The sequence below is a fragment of the Lipotes vexillifer genome, unplaced genomic scaffold (assembly GCF_000442215.2).
Source record: "Lipotes vexillifer unplaced genomic scaffold, Lipotes_vexillifer_v1.1 scaffold539, whole genome shotgun sequence".
Lineage (NCBI taxonomy): Eukaryota > Metazoa > Chordata > Mammalia > Artiodactyla > Lipotidae > Lipotes > Lipotes vexillifer.
Genome location: NW_006789542.1, coordinates 1,059,491 through 1,078,431, shown reverse-complemented (window position 1 = coordinate 1,078,431; position 18,941 = coordinate 1,059,491). Strand labels below are relative to the sequence as shown.

Genomic DNA, 18,941 nt, shown 5'->3' with positions numbered 1-18,941 from the left:
TTTTGGTGTCAAGTTACCCAGCTCTTGCACCCATTATATATGACTTTGTTTGATACTAGATGAGCTGTCCTTAAAGATCTTATTACTACTCTAGCCTAGATGATTGTTTTTTAAGGGCCTGAATTCTTACTTATTTCACCCAAGAACTCCCTGCTGGTAGTGCCTTTTTATACACGTTGAATCAGGTAAAGATATTTTTCTAGTTAACTACACTAATTCGAAACTTACACAGTAGTAGGTTTCGTATCAAAATACATTGTTTAAATATGTGATTCAGACAGTAAATATTAAAAAAAAAACCCTGCTGTTATCATATGGTTAAGAGGTTTTTAAAAATAAGATTAGTCAAAGAATAATTTTTTCATTCTTAAAAATGTCCTAGTGAGTATATAATAGTATTACCTAGTTATTGATAATAATTAGATAATTATTAGATAATTGATAATAATTAGATAAGAACTGCATCACAAACAAAAAAGCAATTGGAATTATATACTACAGAAGTAGGTACAAGTCTTCATTTCTTTGAATTTGCTATCCATAAGGACACTTATGGGGAGAGTGGGCAATCTTTAGTAATTTAATATTTTTTCTAATATTTTTTCTAACTTCTGAGCTTAAGTTCATATAAGCAATCTTAAGATCTGAATCCGGAACTCAATGACAAATTGCTTTCAGTGACTGGACATTTCTGTGGCTTTTAACTACTCAGATATCTCTTGGCTTAAAACAGTGATGAGTTTTTTAACCTCTTCTGCTACTGCTGCTCTTAGTTCCCATAAATTGAATGTAAAACACTTTAGCTCAATGATAGTATTTCTTGAGATACTTGTTTTCTGCTGTTTTCATTATAGCTTTTGAGGAACTTGAAAAAGCCTTGAGTACAGCCCAAAAAACAGAAGAAGCACGGAGAAAAATGAAAGCAGAAATGGAGGAGCAAATAAAAGCCATTGAAAAAACAAGTGAGGAGGAGCGTAACAGACTTCAACGAGAATTAGGCCACGTGAAACAGGAGGTTGTTAATGTAATGAAAGTAAGAATAATTCTGGATTGAAATGGGCTATGGCAGTGTTGAAACTTAAGTCTTATGCTTTTCCTACATCTTTGATAGTAAAGAAGAGTTAATTAGTATTTTGTTTGAGACCTTGATCATTTCATGATGTTTAGGATATAGGAAAAAAGCACTTTGATAGAGAAATGAATGTGTACCTTTTTGGCTATACTTCCCAGAGATAGTCTCTGCATATAATTTCTCTCTAATGTTTTCTAGTCCTCCCTTTAATTAATTAACTAAGTTATTTCTTTGGCTACATTGGGTCTTACTTGCAGCACATGGGATCTTCATTGTGGCGTGTGGGATCTTCTGTCGTGGTGCGCGAGCGCGCAGGTTCAGTAGTCGCGGCACGTGAGTTTAGTTGCCCTGTGGCATGTGGGATCTTAGTTCCCTGTCCAGGGATCAAACCCACATCCCCTGCATTGGAAGGTGGATTCTTAACCACTGGACCACCGGGGGAGTCTCTTTATTTATTTATTTTTTAAACACAAAAGATGGCATGTTATTTTTACTGATCTGTATTTTGCTTTTCCACTTAATAATCTGTCTTGGAGGTTGTTCTTTATTATTGAGTTGATAATGATGCCCCATTTGTTTTAAAGACTGCTCGGGACTTCATTGTATGAATAGCTCATAATTTAATCAGTCTTCTGCTGATGGTTATTTAGGCTTTCAGTTTTTACTGTTGGAAATTGTGAATATCCTTATCGTATTTGCTCACATCTGTGTTTCTTTAGAATAGATTCCTAGAAGTGGAATCTAGGAAAACATTACGTGTATTTATAATTATTGGATAGTTGCTACAAGCTCAATGAAGGACAGTTCATACTCATGAGCAATGTATTAGAATATGTTCCCCCCCTCACAAAGATGGTATTACCTGAATTTTTTTATCTTTCCAAGCTAAGTTAAAATAATGACATCATTGTAGTTTTTTTAAAATAAATTTATTTATTTGTTTATTTTTGGCTGCATTGGGTCTTCATTGCTGCACGTGGGCTTTTCTCAAGTTGTGTCGAGCAGGGGCTACTCTTCATTGCGGTGCGCGTGGGCTTCTCACTGCAGTGGCTTCTCTTGTTGTGGAGCATGGGCTCTAGGCACATGGGCTTCAGCAGTTGTAGCACGTGGGCTCAGTAGTTGTGGCTTGCGGGCTCTAGAGCGCAGGCTCAGTAGTTATGGCGCACGGGCTTAGTTGCTCCGTGGCATGTGGAATCTTCCCGGACCAGGGCTCAAAACCATGTCCCCTGCATTGGCAGGTGGATTCTTAACCACTGTGCCACCAGGGAAGTCCTGTAGTTTTAATATGCATGTTTCTTAACCAATATGACAAACATGTTTTTGTATGTTTACAGGAATTTATAGTTTTCCTTTTTGAGTCGCCCGATCAGATCCTTGATTCATTTTCCTCTTGGGCTGTTGGTCTTTTTCTGATTTGTAGAAGCTTTTTACCTATAGTAAGAATTAGCCATTGGATATAAGGTGCGTTTATCCAAATAATTTTCTCAGTTTGTTATTTGTTGTCTTTGTTTATGATTTGCTTTTGTTTTGGTTTTTTTTGGGTTATGTAGAAAGTTTTCTTTTCTTTAAATGCTATCTGGATTTTGTTCTGCTTTAAAAACACATTCTTCAGTTGAGATTAAAAATCTTTTTTTATTTTTCTCATCTAACACTTTTTTTTTTTTCTTTTGTATCCTTTGACCAGCATCTTCCAATTTCTCCATCCCCAGACCCGGTAACTTTGCCTTCCATCACACCAAGTTTTTATTTTATTTTATTTTATTTTATTTTATTTTATTTTATTATTTTATTTTATTTTATATTTTATTTTATTTTATTTTATTTTATTTATTTTATTTGTATTTATTTGGCTGTGTTGGGTCTTCGTTGCTGTGCACGGGCTTTTCTCCAGTTGAGGTGAGCGGGGGCTACTCTTTGTTGTGGTGCGCAGGCCTCTCACTATGGTGGCTTCTCTTGTTGCAGAGCACGGGCTCTAGTTGTGCGGGCTTCCGTACTTGTGGCTCACAGGCTCTAGAGCCCAGGCTCAGTAGTTGTGGTACACGGGCTTAGTTGCTCCGCGGCATGTGGGATCTTCCCGGACCAGGGCTCGAACCCATGTCCCCTGCATTGGCAGGCAGATTCTTAACCACTGCACCACCAGGGGAGCCCTCTCATCTAACACTTTTGTTTTCATTTTTTATGGTTAAATCTTTGATCCAACTGAAATTTATTTAGTGTGAGGAGTGAGGTAGGGATCCAACTTAAATTTTTTCCAAATGACTACCTAGTAGCCTTCAAATCATTTCTTTAATAACCCATGTTTTCCCTTCTGACATGCCATACTACCTTTATTACATACTAAATTATTGTAGTGCTACGTATGGGCCTTCTGGATTCTCTGTGCTGTTCCACTGCTTTGTCTGACCATGTGCTGGTATTACACTAATACCAGTTTTATAATATGTTTTAGTTTTATAATGTTCTACTATTTGGTAGCCTCTCCTTGTTACTCTTATTTTTCAGAAGAGATCAGCTATTCTTCCATGTTTATTTTGTCCAGTGGGCCTTCCCTCATTTTGTTTTATTTGATTATATTAAATTTTTAAATTTATTTAGGGTGATTTGACATTTTTATAAGATTGAGTCCTCCTATTCAAGAAAGAACAAGGTCAATACTTTTTTTTTAATAAATAAATTTATTTTTGTCTGTGTTGGGTCTTTGTTTCTGTGCGAGGGCTTTCTCTAGTTGTGGCAAGCGGGGGCCGCTCTTCATCGCCGTGCACGGGCCTCTCACTATCGCGGCCTCTCTTGTTGCAGAGCACAGGCTCCAGATGCGCAGGCTCAGTAGTTGTGGCTCACGGGCCTAGTTGCTCTGCGGCATGTGGGATCTTCCCAGACCAGGGCTCAAACCCGTGTCCCCTGCATTAGCAGGCAGATTCTCAACCACTGCGCCACCAGGGAAGCCCAATACTTTTTAATAAGTAGTAGTACATGCCTGGAAAGCTAGGCATAAATAGATGGGTGTAGCCGGAACACCCTGACCATGGTGGAGTGCCCTCTCTGAGAGAATCCTTATTCCTCCTGCTGTGCTTCCCTATCCTGATTGGTGGGGAACATCTTTGTATGATGTGGAATTGGAGCTTCAACCCCATAGGACTGACCATTGCAGCTGCAGCTCTCCTTGTCTTAAATGAGGAGCAACACTTTATTGGTTTTTCTTTTAACTCTCAAGAGTTTGGTGACTTTTGGTTTATGTGGGAAATATGTTCCAATTTTTCCTCTTACGAAGCTATTAACTTGATTATAATAAAGTATTATTTAGTTGTAGAGTTACGTATTTTATTCTGGGTGTCTCACTTTAACTATTTGGTTGCTTTTCAGAAATCCTCAGAACAAATTGCAAAATTACAGAAGCTTCATGAAGAGGAGCTGGCCAGCAAAGAGCAGGAACTGACTAAGAAGTTTCAGACCCAAGAAAGGGAATTTCAGGAGCAAATGAAAGTAGCTCTTGTAAGTACCTATTTTGTTTTGGCCACATTATAAAGTTGTCAGCCCCTTCACCCCTGCCTCCCAGCTTGAGGTCACGCTACTGGCACCCGTAACATTTGAGTATGCAGAGAGGGTTGGCCGTAGGCAGGAATGAGGCTGTCAGAGCTTGTTAATTTAGTATTATCTGAAAATTAAATTTTCTCATCTAACAAGCTTTCATTAATCAGTTTATCATTCCTCTCACCCTGGCTGTAGGCTGTGATTAGGGAGAAGTAAAGGGGAACATAGGGTAACTGAAGCAGCGACTGTGTAACTTAGGAAGAATGTCTAAAAACTCACCAGACTGAATGTATCAGAGCTTAAGGTTCAGAGAGTTTGTCTGAATGCATTTTAAAGAAGACAAAATGAAAATAACCAAGTAGTTTTCATTTTAAGTAGAATAATTTCTGTAATTTTCAATCCATATGATGTTTAAAAAGATAAAGTAAAATGAGAAAACTGACTGAACTAACTAAAACAATAACCAGAAAAGCAAAGATAGAAAGATTTGTTGGAATAGTATAATTTGGAAGTTTAAAGCAAAAAATTTTTTCTCTTGAACTGTGAAGTATTAATGCTGAAAATGTAGTTTACTGTTTTTATATGAAACTATTATCCATGAGATAATATGTATAATTAAAAAATACTTTTAGTATGAAAGGATGAGAAATAGTTTTTATAATTTTAATCTTTTTTTTTTGGCTGCATCGGGTCTTAGTTGTGGCACACGGGATCTTTGTTGAGACATGTGGCCTTCTCTCTAGTTGTGCCGTGTGGGTTTTCTCTCTCTGGTTTTGGCGCGTGGGCTCCAATGCGTGTGGGCTGTGTAGTTGGCGGCACGTGGGCTCTCTCATTGTAGCGCACAGGCTCAGTAGTTGTGGCATGCAGGCTTAGTTGCCCCTGGCATGTGGGATCTTAGTTCCCCGACCAGGGATCGAACCTTTGTCCCCTGCATTGGAAGGCAGATTCTTTACTACTGGCCTACCAGGGAAGTCCCTTTAATCTCCTTTCTTTTACACATTTTTTTTTTTCACTCTCAACTGGACCTGGGGCTCTGAGGATTTCCAGCAGCTGTGATCCTTGAACTGAGTCAGGGAGTTCTCTAATCTCTGTGGGGCCGACAGGCACATGGTTTGACAGTGCTGTTGGCTGAGGTTAGTGGTTTAGTCCGTGGTTGTGAAATGTACACCTGTATGGGTACATATTTGTATTCTTTGTTGGTCCAAAAAGGATTTAAAGTTGTTTACAAGAGCACTTAAAAACTATAACATGATAGCATACATTTAAAATAGGGACAAGGAAATAAAGGAACAAAGCGGGACATTAAGGACCTAAATGAAGCTGGGAATGATGCTAAAAATTCAAGTCATAAAGACCTGCTGTGTGTTTTCATGCTGGAGTAATTGGGGGCACTGAGCCTTGAACATTGGCCTTGTTAATACTATGTTCTGGGAACTGATATATTCAGACATATTCCCACTGGCGAGCACAGGACACAGACCCACGTAAAACATGTATGTGCACATGCTCTCGCCCCCTTCCACTTCCCTTCCTACCTAGTTTCTCAAAGGAGTTAGCTTGGAGTTGAGAATCAAAATTCTTCAGACTATTAAAATTTCCTCTTTTATATTTATGTACATAGGTAGAGATGCATTTAACATATAGTTTATATTAAACAATATAACATTTTTAAGTGATTTTTTAAATTGATGTTATAGAAACTAATATTTTCTTATCAATCTACTTATAATATGGTACAAAATCTTTACTTAAGGCAATGTGCTTCACCAGAGTGAAATGGACTGAAAATATTACTCTTGGCCACCTGAACCCTAAGCAATAGGTATAGAGAAGTATACTTAATTGGAGTCCAGAGTCACTAAATGTTAAAAGTGCTCTCTGGAGCTTCTCTTTTCAGAACAGTAAACAGTATTAATATGAATGCTGACATATACTAAGGACAGTCAAAGAAGAAGCTTGTCAGGGCCAGACCATCTGAAGAGTTATAGGCTTTTATAAATATTTCCTTGATCTAATCCATATATTCACATGTAATCTTCTGATTTTGATTTGCTTTTCTGTGTGGGGTTCCCTATTATAGTGAGGTATTTCTCATAAATCATATAAATTTCTCACCCTAGAGTTGAAATACCAAACTGGCATGCAGAGAAGAGGTAGTAACAATTGTGTGACCCTGTACATTCAGTGATATTTTGCAAAACATTTTAAGTAGTGAAAAAATAGCAGACGTAGTAGGGTTACTGGAACAAAATTTTTCATATCAATAGTGATTGTGGCAAAGACTGGCCAGACCACAAGGAAAAAGCCACAGTGCCTTATTTCTGCAGACCAGGGTGTGGGAAGAGAGGTAATGATACTGCCTACCTCGCAGGGCTGGTGTGAGGATCAAATGAAATGAATGATTCCTGTGGCAGTGCTTTGGGAATGCTGAAGACCTACGTGGGTCTAAGGTGGTGTTACTGTTTTTGGCACAGGAAAAAAGTCAGTCTGAATATTTGAAGATCACTCAAGAAAAAGAACAGCAAGAATCTTTGGCCTTGGAAGAGTTAGAGCTGCAGAAGAAGGCAATCCTCACAGAGAGCGAAAACAAACTTCGGGACCTTCAGCAAGAAGCAGAGACTTACAGAACTGTAAGTTTAAATACTCTTCAGGTTCCACAGCTGTGGAACTGCTTGTATAGGAAAACTGTTGTTATCTCTGCAGTCAATATAAGGCTGTAGAGAAGCTTTTGTTTTAGATTTTCATATACATGCACTCCATTCATTATTAGGTAGTAAGAGCTGTTCATGGGAGTGGTTTTGATGTCTGCTACATGGTGCTCCTGACCTGCCTTTAGTTGGCTGTATTTCTGGTAGCCACTCGCTCCGATTCTTTGCCCTCAGGCTGTGCAGCATCTTAGCTCCACTGCTTACTCACCTTTCATCTTTAGGAAGTGGCCTCATTTTGTACGCAGCACTTGCCCTGACACCTTCCTGCCTGTTCAGCTTCATCTTGTGCCACGCCCTGGACATAATTCATTCTCTGTTTATATCACAGTTTAGTTACCCCATTGCTCTACTTTGACATTTAACTTTTCCCCAGTTTTCGCATATTATAAATAGTCCTATGGTGAGCATGTTAGTATGTATATCTCCGTGTACACATTTTAAAGTCCCTCTGTCCTTCTCCTGAACAGTGTATGAAATGTTCGACTTATTTTGAATAAACTGACTGATGTTATTTAGACTTTTTAGCCTCTTTGCTCTGATTTAGACAGTGACACAGTCACACTTCTTACCCCTATTTCTATAAGGGATTTGTTTTTTGTTTTTTTTTGTGGTACACGGACGTTTCACTGCTGCAGCCTCCGGCACAGGCTCCGGATGCGCAGGCTCAGTGGCCATGACTCACAGGCCCAGCCGCTCCGCGGCACGTGGGATCTTCCCGGACCGGGGCACGAACCCGTGTCCCTTGCATCAGCAGGCGGACTCTCAACCACTGCGCCACCAGGGAAGCCCTCTTACCTCTATTTCTAAACTGTATTTTATTTTCCCACTTCCAACATTTCTGTAAGGTGGCGTGGTAGAGAGGAATGGGTACTCAGGAGGCCTAGATCTTTCACTTACTAGCTTTGTGAATTAATTATACCTTAATTTCCTTACCTGTCACCTGAAGAGATTGATATTTGGTAATTTCTTAAGACCTTTCCAGCTTTGACATTTCTTGGCTCTGCCTTACATTCCTTACAATGCCTTGACATTCCTTAGCTCTTTTCCTTTCAGTCAAGATTGATATTTTCATGAGATAATCATTTTACTATTACTTTTTGTAAATTACTTTGGTAAAATTTGTGTAAGTTCCTTCTTTTTGAAAAATAGCTTCTAAGTAATAATTTTTGGGGTAAGAGCCAGATACGTTATTTTTCTTCCAGAATTAAGTTATGAAAGTAATAGAATACTATTATAGGCCTTTTAACAAAACAGAAAAAAATACTCATCTTTCTACCAGCAGTTACTATTATGTACGTTATGATTTATTTCTTTTTCACTATCCATTCAGAATATTCTTGAAAAACAGGTAGTTGAAATAGTTACCCAAATAGGTAGAAAGAATCTGGATTTATGAGTTGTGTAAAATATAGAATCTTTTCTTTATTATATGATTCGTTTAGGAATTGAGCACAGATTCTTTGTCCTTTCTAGAGTTTGGTAAGATATGTAAAGTTGTTTATCTAAATTTTAATCTTTAAGTAGGTGTAGACATCATGTCATATATATCATTGCTAACAAATGTACTTTAATAAAAAGACATCTGTTTTCATTAACAGAGAATTCTTGAATTAGAAAGTTCTTTGGAAAAACGCTTGCAAGAGAATAAAAATCAATCAGAAGATTTAACTATTCATTTGGAGGCTGAAAAAAATAAGCACAATAAAGAAATTACGGTCATGGTTGAAAAACACAAGACAGAATTGGAAAGTCTGCAGCATCAGCAGGATAACCTTTGGACTGAAAAACTCCAAGTCTTAAAGCAACAGCATCAGACTGAAATGGAAAAACTTAGAGAAAAGTGTGAACAAGAAAAAGTAACACTGTTGAATGACAGAGAGGTTCTCTTTCAGGCCCACATAGAAGAGATGAATGAAAAGACTTTAGAAAAGCTTGATGTGAAGCAAACAGAATTGGAATCACTATCGTCTGAACTGTCAGAAGTACTGAAAGCCCGTGACAAGCTAGAAGAAGAACTTTCTGTACTAAAGGATCAAGCAGATAGAGTGAAGCGGGAATTAGAGGCCAAGCTGGATGAACAGAAAAGTCATCACCAGCAACAGGTTGACACCATCATTAAAGAACAAGAGATGTCTATCCAGAGAACTGAGAAGGCATTAAAAGATGAAATTAACCAACTTGGGCTTCTTCTGAAAGAAAAGGACAAGCATATAAAAGAGCATCAGGCACATGTGGAGAATTTAGAGGCAGATATTAAAAGGTCTGAAGGGGAACTCCAGCAGGCGTCTGCTAAGCTGGAGCTCTTTCAGTCACTGCAGAGCACCATGCATGAGCAGGTAGAAACATATGAGGAGCAGTTGGCCCAGTTGCAGCAGAAGTTGTTGGATTCGGAAACAGAAAGAATTCTTCTTACCAAACAGGTAGCTGAAGTTGACACTCAAAAGAAAGATGTTTGTGCTGAGTTAGATGCTCACAAAATCAAGGTACAGGACTTAATGCAGCACCTTGAAAAACAGAATAGTGAAATGGAAGAAAAAGTAAAATCTTTAACCCAACACTATGAGTCCCAACTTAAAGATAATATAGAGCAGGAACAGACAAAGCAACTCTTAATGGAAAAGGAAAATGTAATTTTACAAATGAGAGAAGGACAGAGCAAAGAAATTGAAATACTCAAACAGAAATTATCAGCCAAGGAGGACAGTATTCATGTTTTGCAAGAGGAGTATGAAACCAAATTTAAAAATCAAGAGAAAAAGATAGAAAAAATTAAGCAGAAAGCAAAGGAGGTGCAAGAAACGTTAAAGAAGAAACTGTTGGATCAGGAAGCCAAACTTAAGAAAGAGCTCGAAAATACTGCTCTGGAGCTCAGTCAGAAAGAAAAACAGTTCAATGCCAAAATTTTGGAAATGGCACAGGCTAACTCAGCTGGAATCAATGATGCAGTGTCAAGATTGGAGACAAACCAAAAGGAGCAAATAGAAAGTCTTACTGAGGTGCACAGGAGAGAACTCAGTGATGTCATAGCAGTCTGGGAGCAGAAACTTAACCAGCAAGCTGAAGAACTTCAGGAAAAACATGAAATCCAATTACAGGAAAAAGAACAAGAGGTAGCAGAACTGAAGCAAAAGATCCTCATATTTGGGTGTGAAAAAGAAGAGATGAACAAGGAACTGGCATGGCTGAAGGAAGAGGGTGCTAAGCAGGATACAGTGTTGAAGGAATTACAGGAACAGTTAAACCAGAAGGCTGCTCACATGGTTTCTGTCTCACAGCATGAAGCTAAACTGAAAGCTGAACTTGAAAAGCTGGAGGTTGACCTGAATCACTCTCTGAAGGAAAATACTTTTCTTCAAGAGCATGTAGTTGAACTGAAGATGCTGGCAGAAAAAGATAAGCTTAAGGTCTCTGAGTTGACTGAGAAGCTGAAAACCACAGATGAAGAATTCCAGAGTTTGAAATCTTCACATGACAGAAATAAGAAAAGCCTAGAAGACAAAAGCTTAGAATTCAAAAAACTGTCCGAGGAGCTAGCAGTTCAGCTGGACATTTACTCCAAGAAAACGGAAGCCTTATTACAAGCTAAAACAAGTGAGCTCATCAACATTACTAGCAGTAAAGTTAATGCCATTCTCTCTAGGGTCTCCCATTGTCAACACCACACAACTAAAGTTAAGGAGGCACTACTAAGTAAAACTTGCAAAGTTTCTGAATTAGAAGCACAACTGAGACAGCTAACAGAAGAGCAGTATACACTAAATAGTTCTTTACAACATGCTGCACATCAGTTGGAAGAAAAAGAAAGTCAGATTAAGAGCATGAAGGCCGATATTGAAGGTCTTGTGACAGAAAAAGAAGCCTTACAGAAGGAAGGAGGAAATCAGCAACAGGCTGCCTCAGAAAAGGAGTCTTGCATCACTCAGTTGAAGAAGGAGTTATCAGAAAACATCAATGCTGTCACTTCGATGAAAGAAGAGCTTAAAGAAAAAAAAGCTGAGATCAGTAGTCTTAGTAAACAGCTAACTGATATGAGTGCTCAACTTCAGAATAGCATCAGCCTAACTGAAAACGAAGCAGCCTTAGCATCACTAAGTAAGCAACATGATGAAGCGCAACAGGAATTGCTGGATCAGGTGCGAGATTTGTCTTTGAAAGTTGAAACTCTGAGTAAGGAGAAAACTTCTGCTCTTGAACAGGCCAACAAATTCTCAGAATGGAAGAAGAAAGCACAGTCAAGATCTACACAATATCAAAATACTAGTAAAGAATTGCAGATGCAGCTTGAGTTAAAAACAAAGGAAACCAGTGAAAAGGATGAGCAGATAACTTTGTTGAAGGAGGACCTTGATCAGCAAAAGAAGAGATTTGAATATTTAAAGGGAGAAGTGGAAGATAAGAAGAGCGAGATGGAGAAAAAGGAACGTAATTTACAGACTGAGTTAAAAACTCAAACAGCAAGAATTGTGGAATTAGAGGAGCATGTTACTCAGAAAACAATTGAAATTGAGTCCTTAAATGAAATTCTTAAAAATTACAATCAACAAAAGGATATCGAACGGAAAGAAATGATTCAGAAACTTCAACACATTCAAGAGTTAGGAGAAGAAAAGGACAACAGGGTTAAAGAGGCTGAAGAAAAAGTCTTAAGCCTTGAAAAGCAAGCATCTTCCATGAAATCTGAACTTGAATCTACGAAGAAAGAATTGGAACATGTGAATTCAATTGTGAAAAGCAAAGAAGAGGAGTTAAAGGCACTGGAAGATAGACTTGAGTTAGAAAGTGCTGCAAAATTAGGGGAACTGAAGAAAAAAGCTGAACAAAAAATTGCTGCCATCAAGAAGCAGTTGTTATCTCAAATGGAAGAGAAAGAACAGCAGTATAGAAGAGACAGAGAAAGCCATCTGAGTGAACTAAATACAAAATTGCAGGAAAGAGAGAAAGAAATTCATGTCTTGGAAGAAAAACTTAAGTCAGTGGGAAGTTCACCACAATCAGAAACATCAGTTGCACCCAGATCGGCAGAAAATGAGGCAGCATGTACTGAGCAAGAAGAAGCAGAATCCCAAGGCTGTGTGCAGAAGGCCTGTGAAGAAAAAATCCGTGTTTTACAAAGAAATTTAATTGAAAAGGAAAAGCTATTGCAGAGGCTAGAGCAGGAAAAAGAAGGCACAATTTCTTCTCATTCTGAAATGCAGTGCAAATACCCGGAGCTCTTAATAAAGATAGAACAGGCTGAAGCAAAGCAACACGAGGATCAAGGGATGATAAAGCACCTTCAAGAAGAACTTGAAGAAAAAACCAAATACTCCTTGTTAGTATCCCATCATGTGGAAGAAGAGGGAGGTAAAAATAACATAGGGGCAAAGCAGAACTTGGAGACTGTGGTTGATGGTGTCCAGAAAGCCCTCCAGGAGAAGGACTTGACCTGTCAGATCTTTGAGCAAAAGATAAAAGAGCTGGATTCCTGCTTATTGAGAGAGAGGAAAGGACATAGAGTTGAAATTGAAGCATTGACCTCAAAACTTGAAAGATTACAGGCTCTACAACAGCAGATGGATGGAAAAAGTAAACCCATGGAAGTTTTGGAAGAAAGTGCTGAAGAAAAGTCCAAATCTCATGTGGTCCAACCCAGCTTGCTTAGTAACACGGAGGCTGAGCACAATGACCTGGAGTTTAAATTGGCAGGGGTGGAGCAGGAGAAGCAGAAGCTGAGCCAGGAGGTGGTTAAACTGCAGAAAGATCTTCGAATGTTGCGGAAGGAACAGCAGCAAGAACTGGATATCATAAAGAAAGAGTATGAACAAGAAATGGAAGAGAAAATCAAGTAAGTTTTTTTCAGTATGAATATTTTTAAGGCAATCCTCCTTAATGAAATCTCTCTTTTTTGTGTCTAATACAGTTAAGTTTCACAACCTAAATTTGTTAGTATCGAACATAAATATAATAAGTTAAATACCGAAGAGAACTAAAAACAATTTAAGGCAAGAGGCAGTGTTATTCCATGTCAGTTTAAGGGGAAAAAAACCTTTTCTTGCCTATGAGATCATGGTTATTAGGTACATATCCCAGTAATTATTTTTAAAATCATTTTTATATTTTTATTATATAATATAGATGTGTATGGTGAAAAATTTTAAGTCGAAAGTAAAAATTCTCAAATCATCAGGACCATTCCCTAGAGTTAATCATAGTTTACTTACCCTTGCAGAAGTTTTCTGTGCCTGGAGACACACACGCACACGCACATGCACATGGATGCACACTCCCTTAAAAATGGTTGATATTGCTGAGGTCATACTATATACACTGTCGTGAAGACCAGGTAACTCTTTACAGCTTGCTTGTTGTATGACAGCAGTTAGCTCTTCATATTTTTGGTACTCAGACAGGAGCAGGAAGATCTTGAGTTGAAGCACAATTCCACACTAAAACAGCTGGTGAGGGAGTTTCATACACAGCTGGCACAAAAGGAACAGGAGCTGGAAATGACCATAAAAGAGACCATTGGTAAGTAAACTTTTAAATTCAATTAAAAAACAAATCAGAATCAGCAGAGACTATTTATAATTTAAGCGTATTCTTTTCACACTGTGCTAAGTGCTTAAAGTAATTATAAACTGGAGAAAAAAATGATTCTTGCCCAAGAAAGTTCTCTGATGGGAAACTGTGCCGCCTGAAAGTGGCTTGCCTGTCAGAGGGGAGGAGCAGGTGGAAGAATCTGAAAGCATTACCTGATTAATTACCGAACGAAGACACTTCTGCTCTGTGAGAAGGGTACATTTGGTCAATTTGATCAATTGATTTTAATCAAATTTAATTTGGAACAAGGGTTCTTACAGAAATTGGGATACAGATACTAATTCTTACCTAATGTGTTTTCTTCTATGTGTCCATTTTTTATTTATTAGATAAAGCCCAGGAAGTGGAGGCTGAACTTTTGGAAAGCCATCAAGAGGAGACAAATCAGTTATATAAAAAAATTGCAGAGAAAGAAGATGATCTAGAAAGAACAGCCAAAAGATATGAAGAAATCCTTGATGTACCTTATTTTCTTTCTTGAAAATTAGCTGTAATAGATTTCATGGTAGTGCTAAAGAAGATAGGCTGTCAGATTTCCTGTTTTTTCTAGTGTAGAGGGTTTTTTTTGGGGGGGGGAGTCAATATTATTCAAATTAGTATTTCTCTACTGTTTGCAGATTTATAAGGAGTCTAATTGATTTCTGCTAGGATTGTAATTTTCTGATCAGTTTCTGCTAACCAGGCATATAGGCCACTTGAAGCAACAGTGAGTTAGTAAGGGGAAGAATGGATTCTCTCCTATGTCTTTCTCCCAAATTCAGACCAAATTGTGAGAGCACCAGACTAAGAATTGAGAGCTTGTGCTTGGGACAGGTAGTGTATGTATGAGCTTTAGCTGGGAACTTTCCAGGAGGGCCAGTTAACTTTATTTAATCCCTATACAATTTGCATAGGTTTTGTTGCTCTCAAGGGAGAAAAAAAGATAGGGAAAAAAAATAAAAAGGAATACATCAGCCAAATCTTTTATATGTAGTTTGGAAGCTAAATTTAGTGTACTTATTCTTCTAGTGGTGGATTAGTATTGTCATTTTTGTGTATGAAGATAAGCCATGAATGCTAGTGAGTATTTGGACTGCAGAACATTTTTGAATGTAAAGCAGTGTAAATTATTCTTTGCTGGATTGCAGATTCTTTTTTTTTTTTTGAAATATATTTATTTATTTATTTTTGGCTGAGTTGGGTCTTCGTTGCTGCGCGCAGGCTTTCTCTAGTTGCGGCGAGCAGGGGCTACTCTTCGTTGCGGTGTGCAGGCTTCTCATTGCGGTGGCTTCTCTTTTTTTTTTTTTTTGCGGTATGCGGGCCTCTCACTGCCGTGGCGTCTCCCGTTGCGGAGCTCAGGCTCCGGACGCTCAGGCTCTGGACCCGCAGGCTCAGCGGCCATGGCTCACCGGCCCAGCCGCTCCGTGGCACGTGGGATCCTCCCAGACTGGGGCACGAATCCGTATCCCCTGCATCGGCAGGCGGACTCTCAACCACTGCGCCACCAGGGAAGCCCAACGGTGGCTTCTCTTGTTGCAGAGCACGGGCTCTAGGCGCTCGGGCTTCAGTAGTTGTGGCATGTGGACTTCAGTAGTTGTGGCTTGTGGGCTCTAGAGCGCAGGCTCAGTAGTTGTGGCGCATGGGCTTAGTTGCTTCGTGGCATGTGGGATCCTCCTGGACAGGGCTCGAACCCGTGTCCCCTGCATTGGCAGGCGGATTCTTAACCACCGCACCACCAGGGAAGCCCCACAGATTCGTTAGTTACTGCAAGCCTTATTTTACTATGTGCTAAAAACCATTTGATGATTAGGAATGCATAAATTAGAGAATCATGCCTCAGCTGACTGCAGTAGAAGTCTGAGCCAGGAACAGATTCTAGTAGTAATTATTTTATTTTATTTTTTGAAGTTTTATTTATTTATTTATTTATTTTTGGCTGTGTTGGGTCTTTGTTGCTGTGTGCGGGCTTCCTCTAGTTACGGTGAGCAGGGGCTACTCTTCGTTGCGGTGCGTGGGCTATTCTTCGTTGCGGTGCATGGGCTTCTCATTGTGGTGGCTTCTCTTGTGGCAGAGCACAGGTTCTAGGTGGGGGGGCTTCAGTAGTCGTGGCATGCGGGCTCTAGAGCGCAGGCTCAGTAGTTGTGGCACATGGATTTAGTTGCTCTGTGGCATGTGGGATCTTCCTGGACCAGGGCTTGAACCCATGTCCCCTGCATTGGCAGGTGGATTCTTAACCACTGCAACACCAGGGGAGTCCCAATTATTGTAAATGTATTTGAAAAAGCTGAAATTACCTGATAAATGAATATAAATGTTACCTTCGTGTAATTTTTGAGCTTTAGACCTCACTGTGAAAGAAAATTTGAACGATTTCACATTTTCCTATACTTACCTGGAGTATATTATGTGAAGCTTTAAAAATTACTTTTGTTTCTTGAATGCTTAGAGAATGTTGGGATTGGAAGATACATTACAGCTAGTTTAGGTTCATCTTCTATTTTTGTGGTTTTTTTGTGTGGCAGAAGCAGGAGAGTGAGTTCAGCATAGTCAAATGATTTCCCTAAAACTACACATGGTGAGTGGTAGAGCACTGTTTCTTCATTAGCTTCATATATTTTATAAAGGCTTCTGCCTAAGGAAAGAACTTGGATAGTTAAGTCAGGGAGCTTCATTTGCAGGGGATAAACTGTGTCACAGCTGTATGTTCCCTTTTGTGAACTATTTCTGTCTCTGAATGTGTGTATATGGGGGTGTAGAGGTAGCACACAGTACACTTTCCAAGGTCACAACAAGCCTCTGTAGGTGGAGGGGTGAGTGAACAGGGAGACAGGTAGCAGTTAATCTCTGGTATCGTTCCTCCTGGAAGATCTGCTGTTTATTAGAAAATAAATGGTCCTCCCAGCTTCAGGCTTGGAGTAAGTAGAGCAAGTGAGCAGGAAGTGGAGGGTGGGCCAGAGGACTCAGGTGGACTCTTCCCCAGGCTCTTTCCTGCGTCTTAGACCAGCACTGCCCATTAGAAATACAATGCAAGCCACAAATAGGATTTAAAATTTTCTGGTATTCACATTTAAAAAAAAAAAAAAAGAATCAGCTGACTTTAATTTTGATAATAATGTTAGCTGACCCGTTATATCCAAGACATTATCATTGCAAGATGTAGTCAATATAAAAATGATATATGTATTAATTCTCTGAGATTCAGTGTGCTTCCACGTTGGCAGCCTGTCTCAGTTTGGATTAGTCACATTTCAAGTGCTTATAGCCAGAGTACAGTGTGGCCAGTGATTAAATCAGCAGTCCCCATCCAAACACCCCAAATACATACTCTGTCTTGAAGAGTTTCTTTAAAGCAGCATATATTGCTAAAAGCGATATTACCAATTCTAGGTAAACACCATATTGCTTTGATTCTGAGACATATTCTCTTACCATTCTCCAATTTAAAATTTTCCAGAATTGGAGTTTTATATGGATTTGTATGTATTATGTAGTACTTTTTTTCCCTCTGAAAAAGCTGTTATCAGATTGATGATTTGTCTTAATGATGACATTGTAGAATGCTATATTTTTCTCATCCATTAAAATAATTCCATGATTTGTTAATAGCACAGTGGAGCACAGAGACATTTTCATTTTCTTGCTTTCACTGTCTTAGCTCACATTCTTACCGTTGCTTGGAGGAAACTGAGAACTTTGTCATCCTAGATTCACGCCTCCCATCTTCCTCAGCCCCTCACACATCCACATCCACATCCACACATTTTTTAGGACATGAAATCTGCTTATCTTCTCTGATTTCCTAGGCAGAGAAGTCACCTTTCTCCCTTTAATTGTGGATCTCAAGCACATTCTCCAACATGTATTCTCAGCTGTAGTGTTTCATTGACTTCCATTGCCCGTTCCTCTCCTCTTAACTCCACCGCTTCTGCCATGGTCTAGGCTGCCGTATTCCATTTGGCCTGGCCTACTGTATTAATTTCCTGCCTGGTCTCCTTGCTCTTGTTTTTTTTCTCCGTAAAGTATTCGTCTCTTCCTTTCAGAGTTATTGTCTATCTGGAAACAAAAGTGGGATCATATCCCTTCACCTGAACACCTGCAGTGGCTTCCCTTGTCCTGGTGACCCCATCCTCCGGGTCAGTCTGTGGTCTGGCTGAGCTCAGCTTTAGCTCTTTCTTCCCTGTATTTCACCTCTGCTCACGCTTTTCCTGGTGCTTCAAGAGTACATTCTCACACTTCATGAGTTAGTGCAGCTGTTGTCATCTCTTTTGGCAGTTTTCTTTAAAAGTTGTAAATTTATCTTGTATTCAGAAAAAAACATTTGAATCAAATGTATTCCATGGTTTAAAGATCAAAATAATATTAAAAAAAGGTATGGGCTTCCCTGGTGGCGCAGTGGTTGGGAGTCTGCCTGCCAATGCAGGGGACGCGGGTTCGTGCCCCCGTCCGGGAAGATACCACATGCCTTGGAGAGGCTGGGCCCGAGAGCCATGGCCGCTGAGCCTGCGCGTCTGGGGCCTGTGTTCCGCAAAGGGAGAGGCCACAACAGTGAGAGGCCCGCATACCGCAAAAAAAAAAAAAAAAAAAAAAAGGTATACTTGGAGAATGGTCTATCATGAGAATTGCATCCAAACTTTTCTCTGTATTCTACACCCTGTTCCCCTTCTCCCTCCACAGGTAACATTAGTTTTTTATGTAATAATATTCCTGTGTTTCCTATGCAAACAGAAACAAAAATGAAATATATTCTTGTTTTTTCCCTGTCCTACCCCAGAGTTAGCTTTTTGAATATGTTTTTCTGCATCATATTGTTTTCACTTAGTTTTTTTGAAACCCCTTAAAATAGAATTAATTGCACCTGTCTTCCTTTGGTACTTTATTACTTCACTTAAGACATGTTACTTTTGTCATACATACATATGTGTGTAAGAATGTATTAATGTAACTGTCCTCTCCTCTAGACTATTAGCATCTTGTAGGCAGGGATCTTGCTGTTCATCTCTAGTCTTGAGGACCTAGCCAAATGCTTGGCACACACTAGACACTTGGTAAATTTTTTTTTTTTTTTTTTTTTGCGG

The 18,941-nt window shown here is 39.2% G+C and overlaps 1 protein-coding gene across 2 annotated transcripts in view; it reads left to right on the top strand.

Annotated features, from left to right (window-relative positions):
- GOLGA4 (golgin A4) overlaps positions 1–18,941 on the top strand; it is a 107,121-nt gene that overhangs the window by 63,505 nt on the left and 24,675 nt on the right. For both annotated transcript variants that reach the window (XM_007462695.1, XM_007462696.1), the window contains 6 exons: positions 855–1,033; positions 4,433–4,561; positions 7,075–7,230; positions 8,907–13,132; positions 13,694–13,815; positions 14,217–14,347. In XM_007462695.1, coding sequence (XP_007462757.1) covers positions 855–1,033; positions 4,433–4,561; positions 7,075–7,230; positions 8,907–13,132; positions 13,694–13,815; positions 14,217–14,347 — 4,943 coding nt within the window. The remainder of the gene's footprint in view (positions 1–854; positions 1,034–4,432; positions 4,562–7,074; positions 7,231–8,906; positions 13,133–13,693; positions 13,816–14,216; positions 14,348–18,941) is intronic.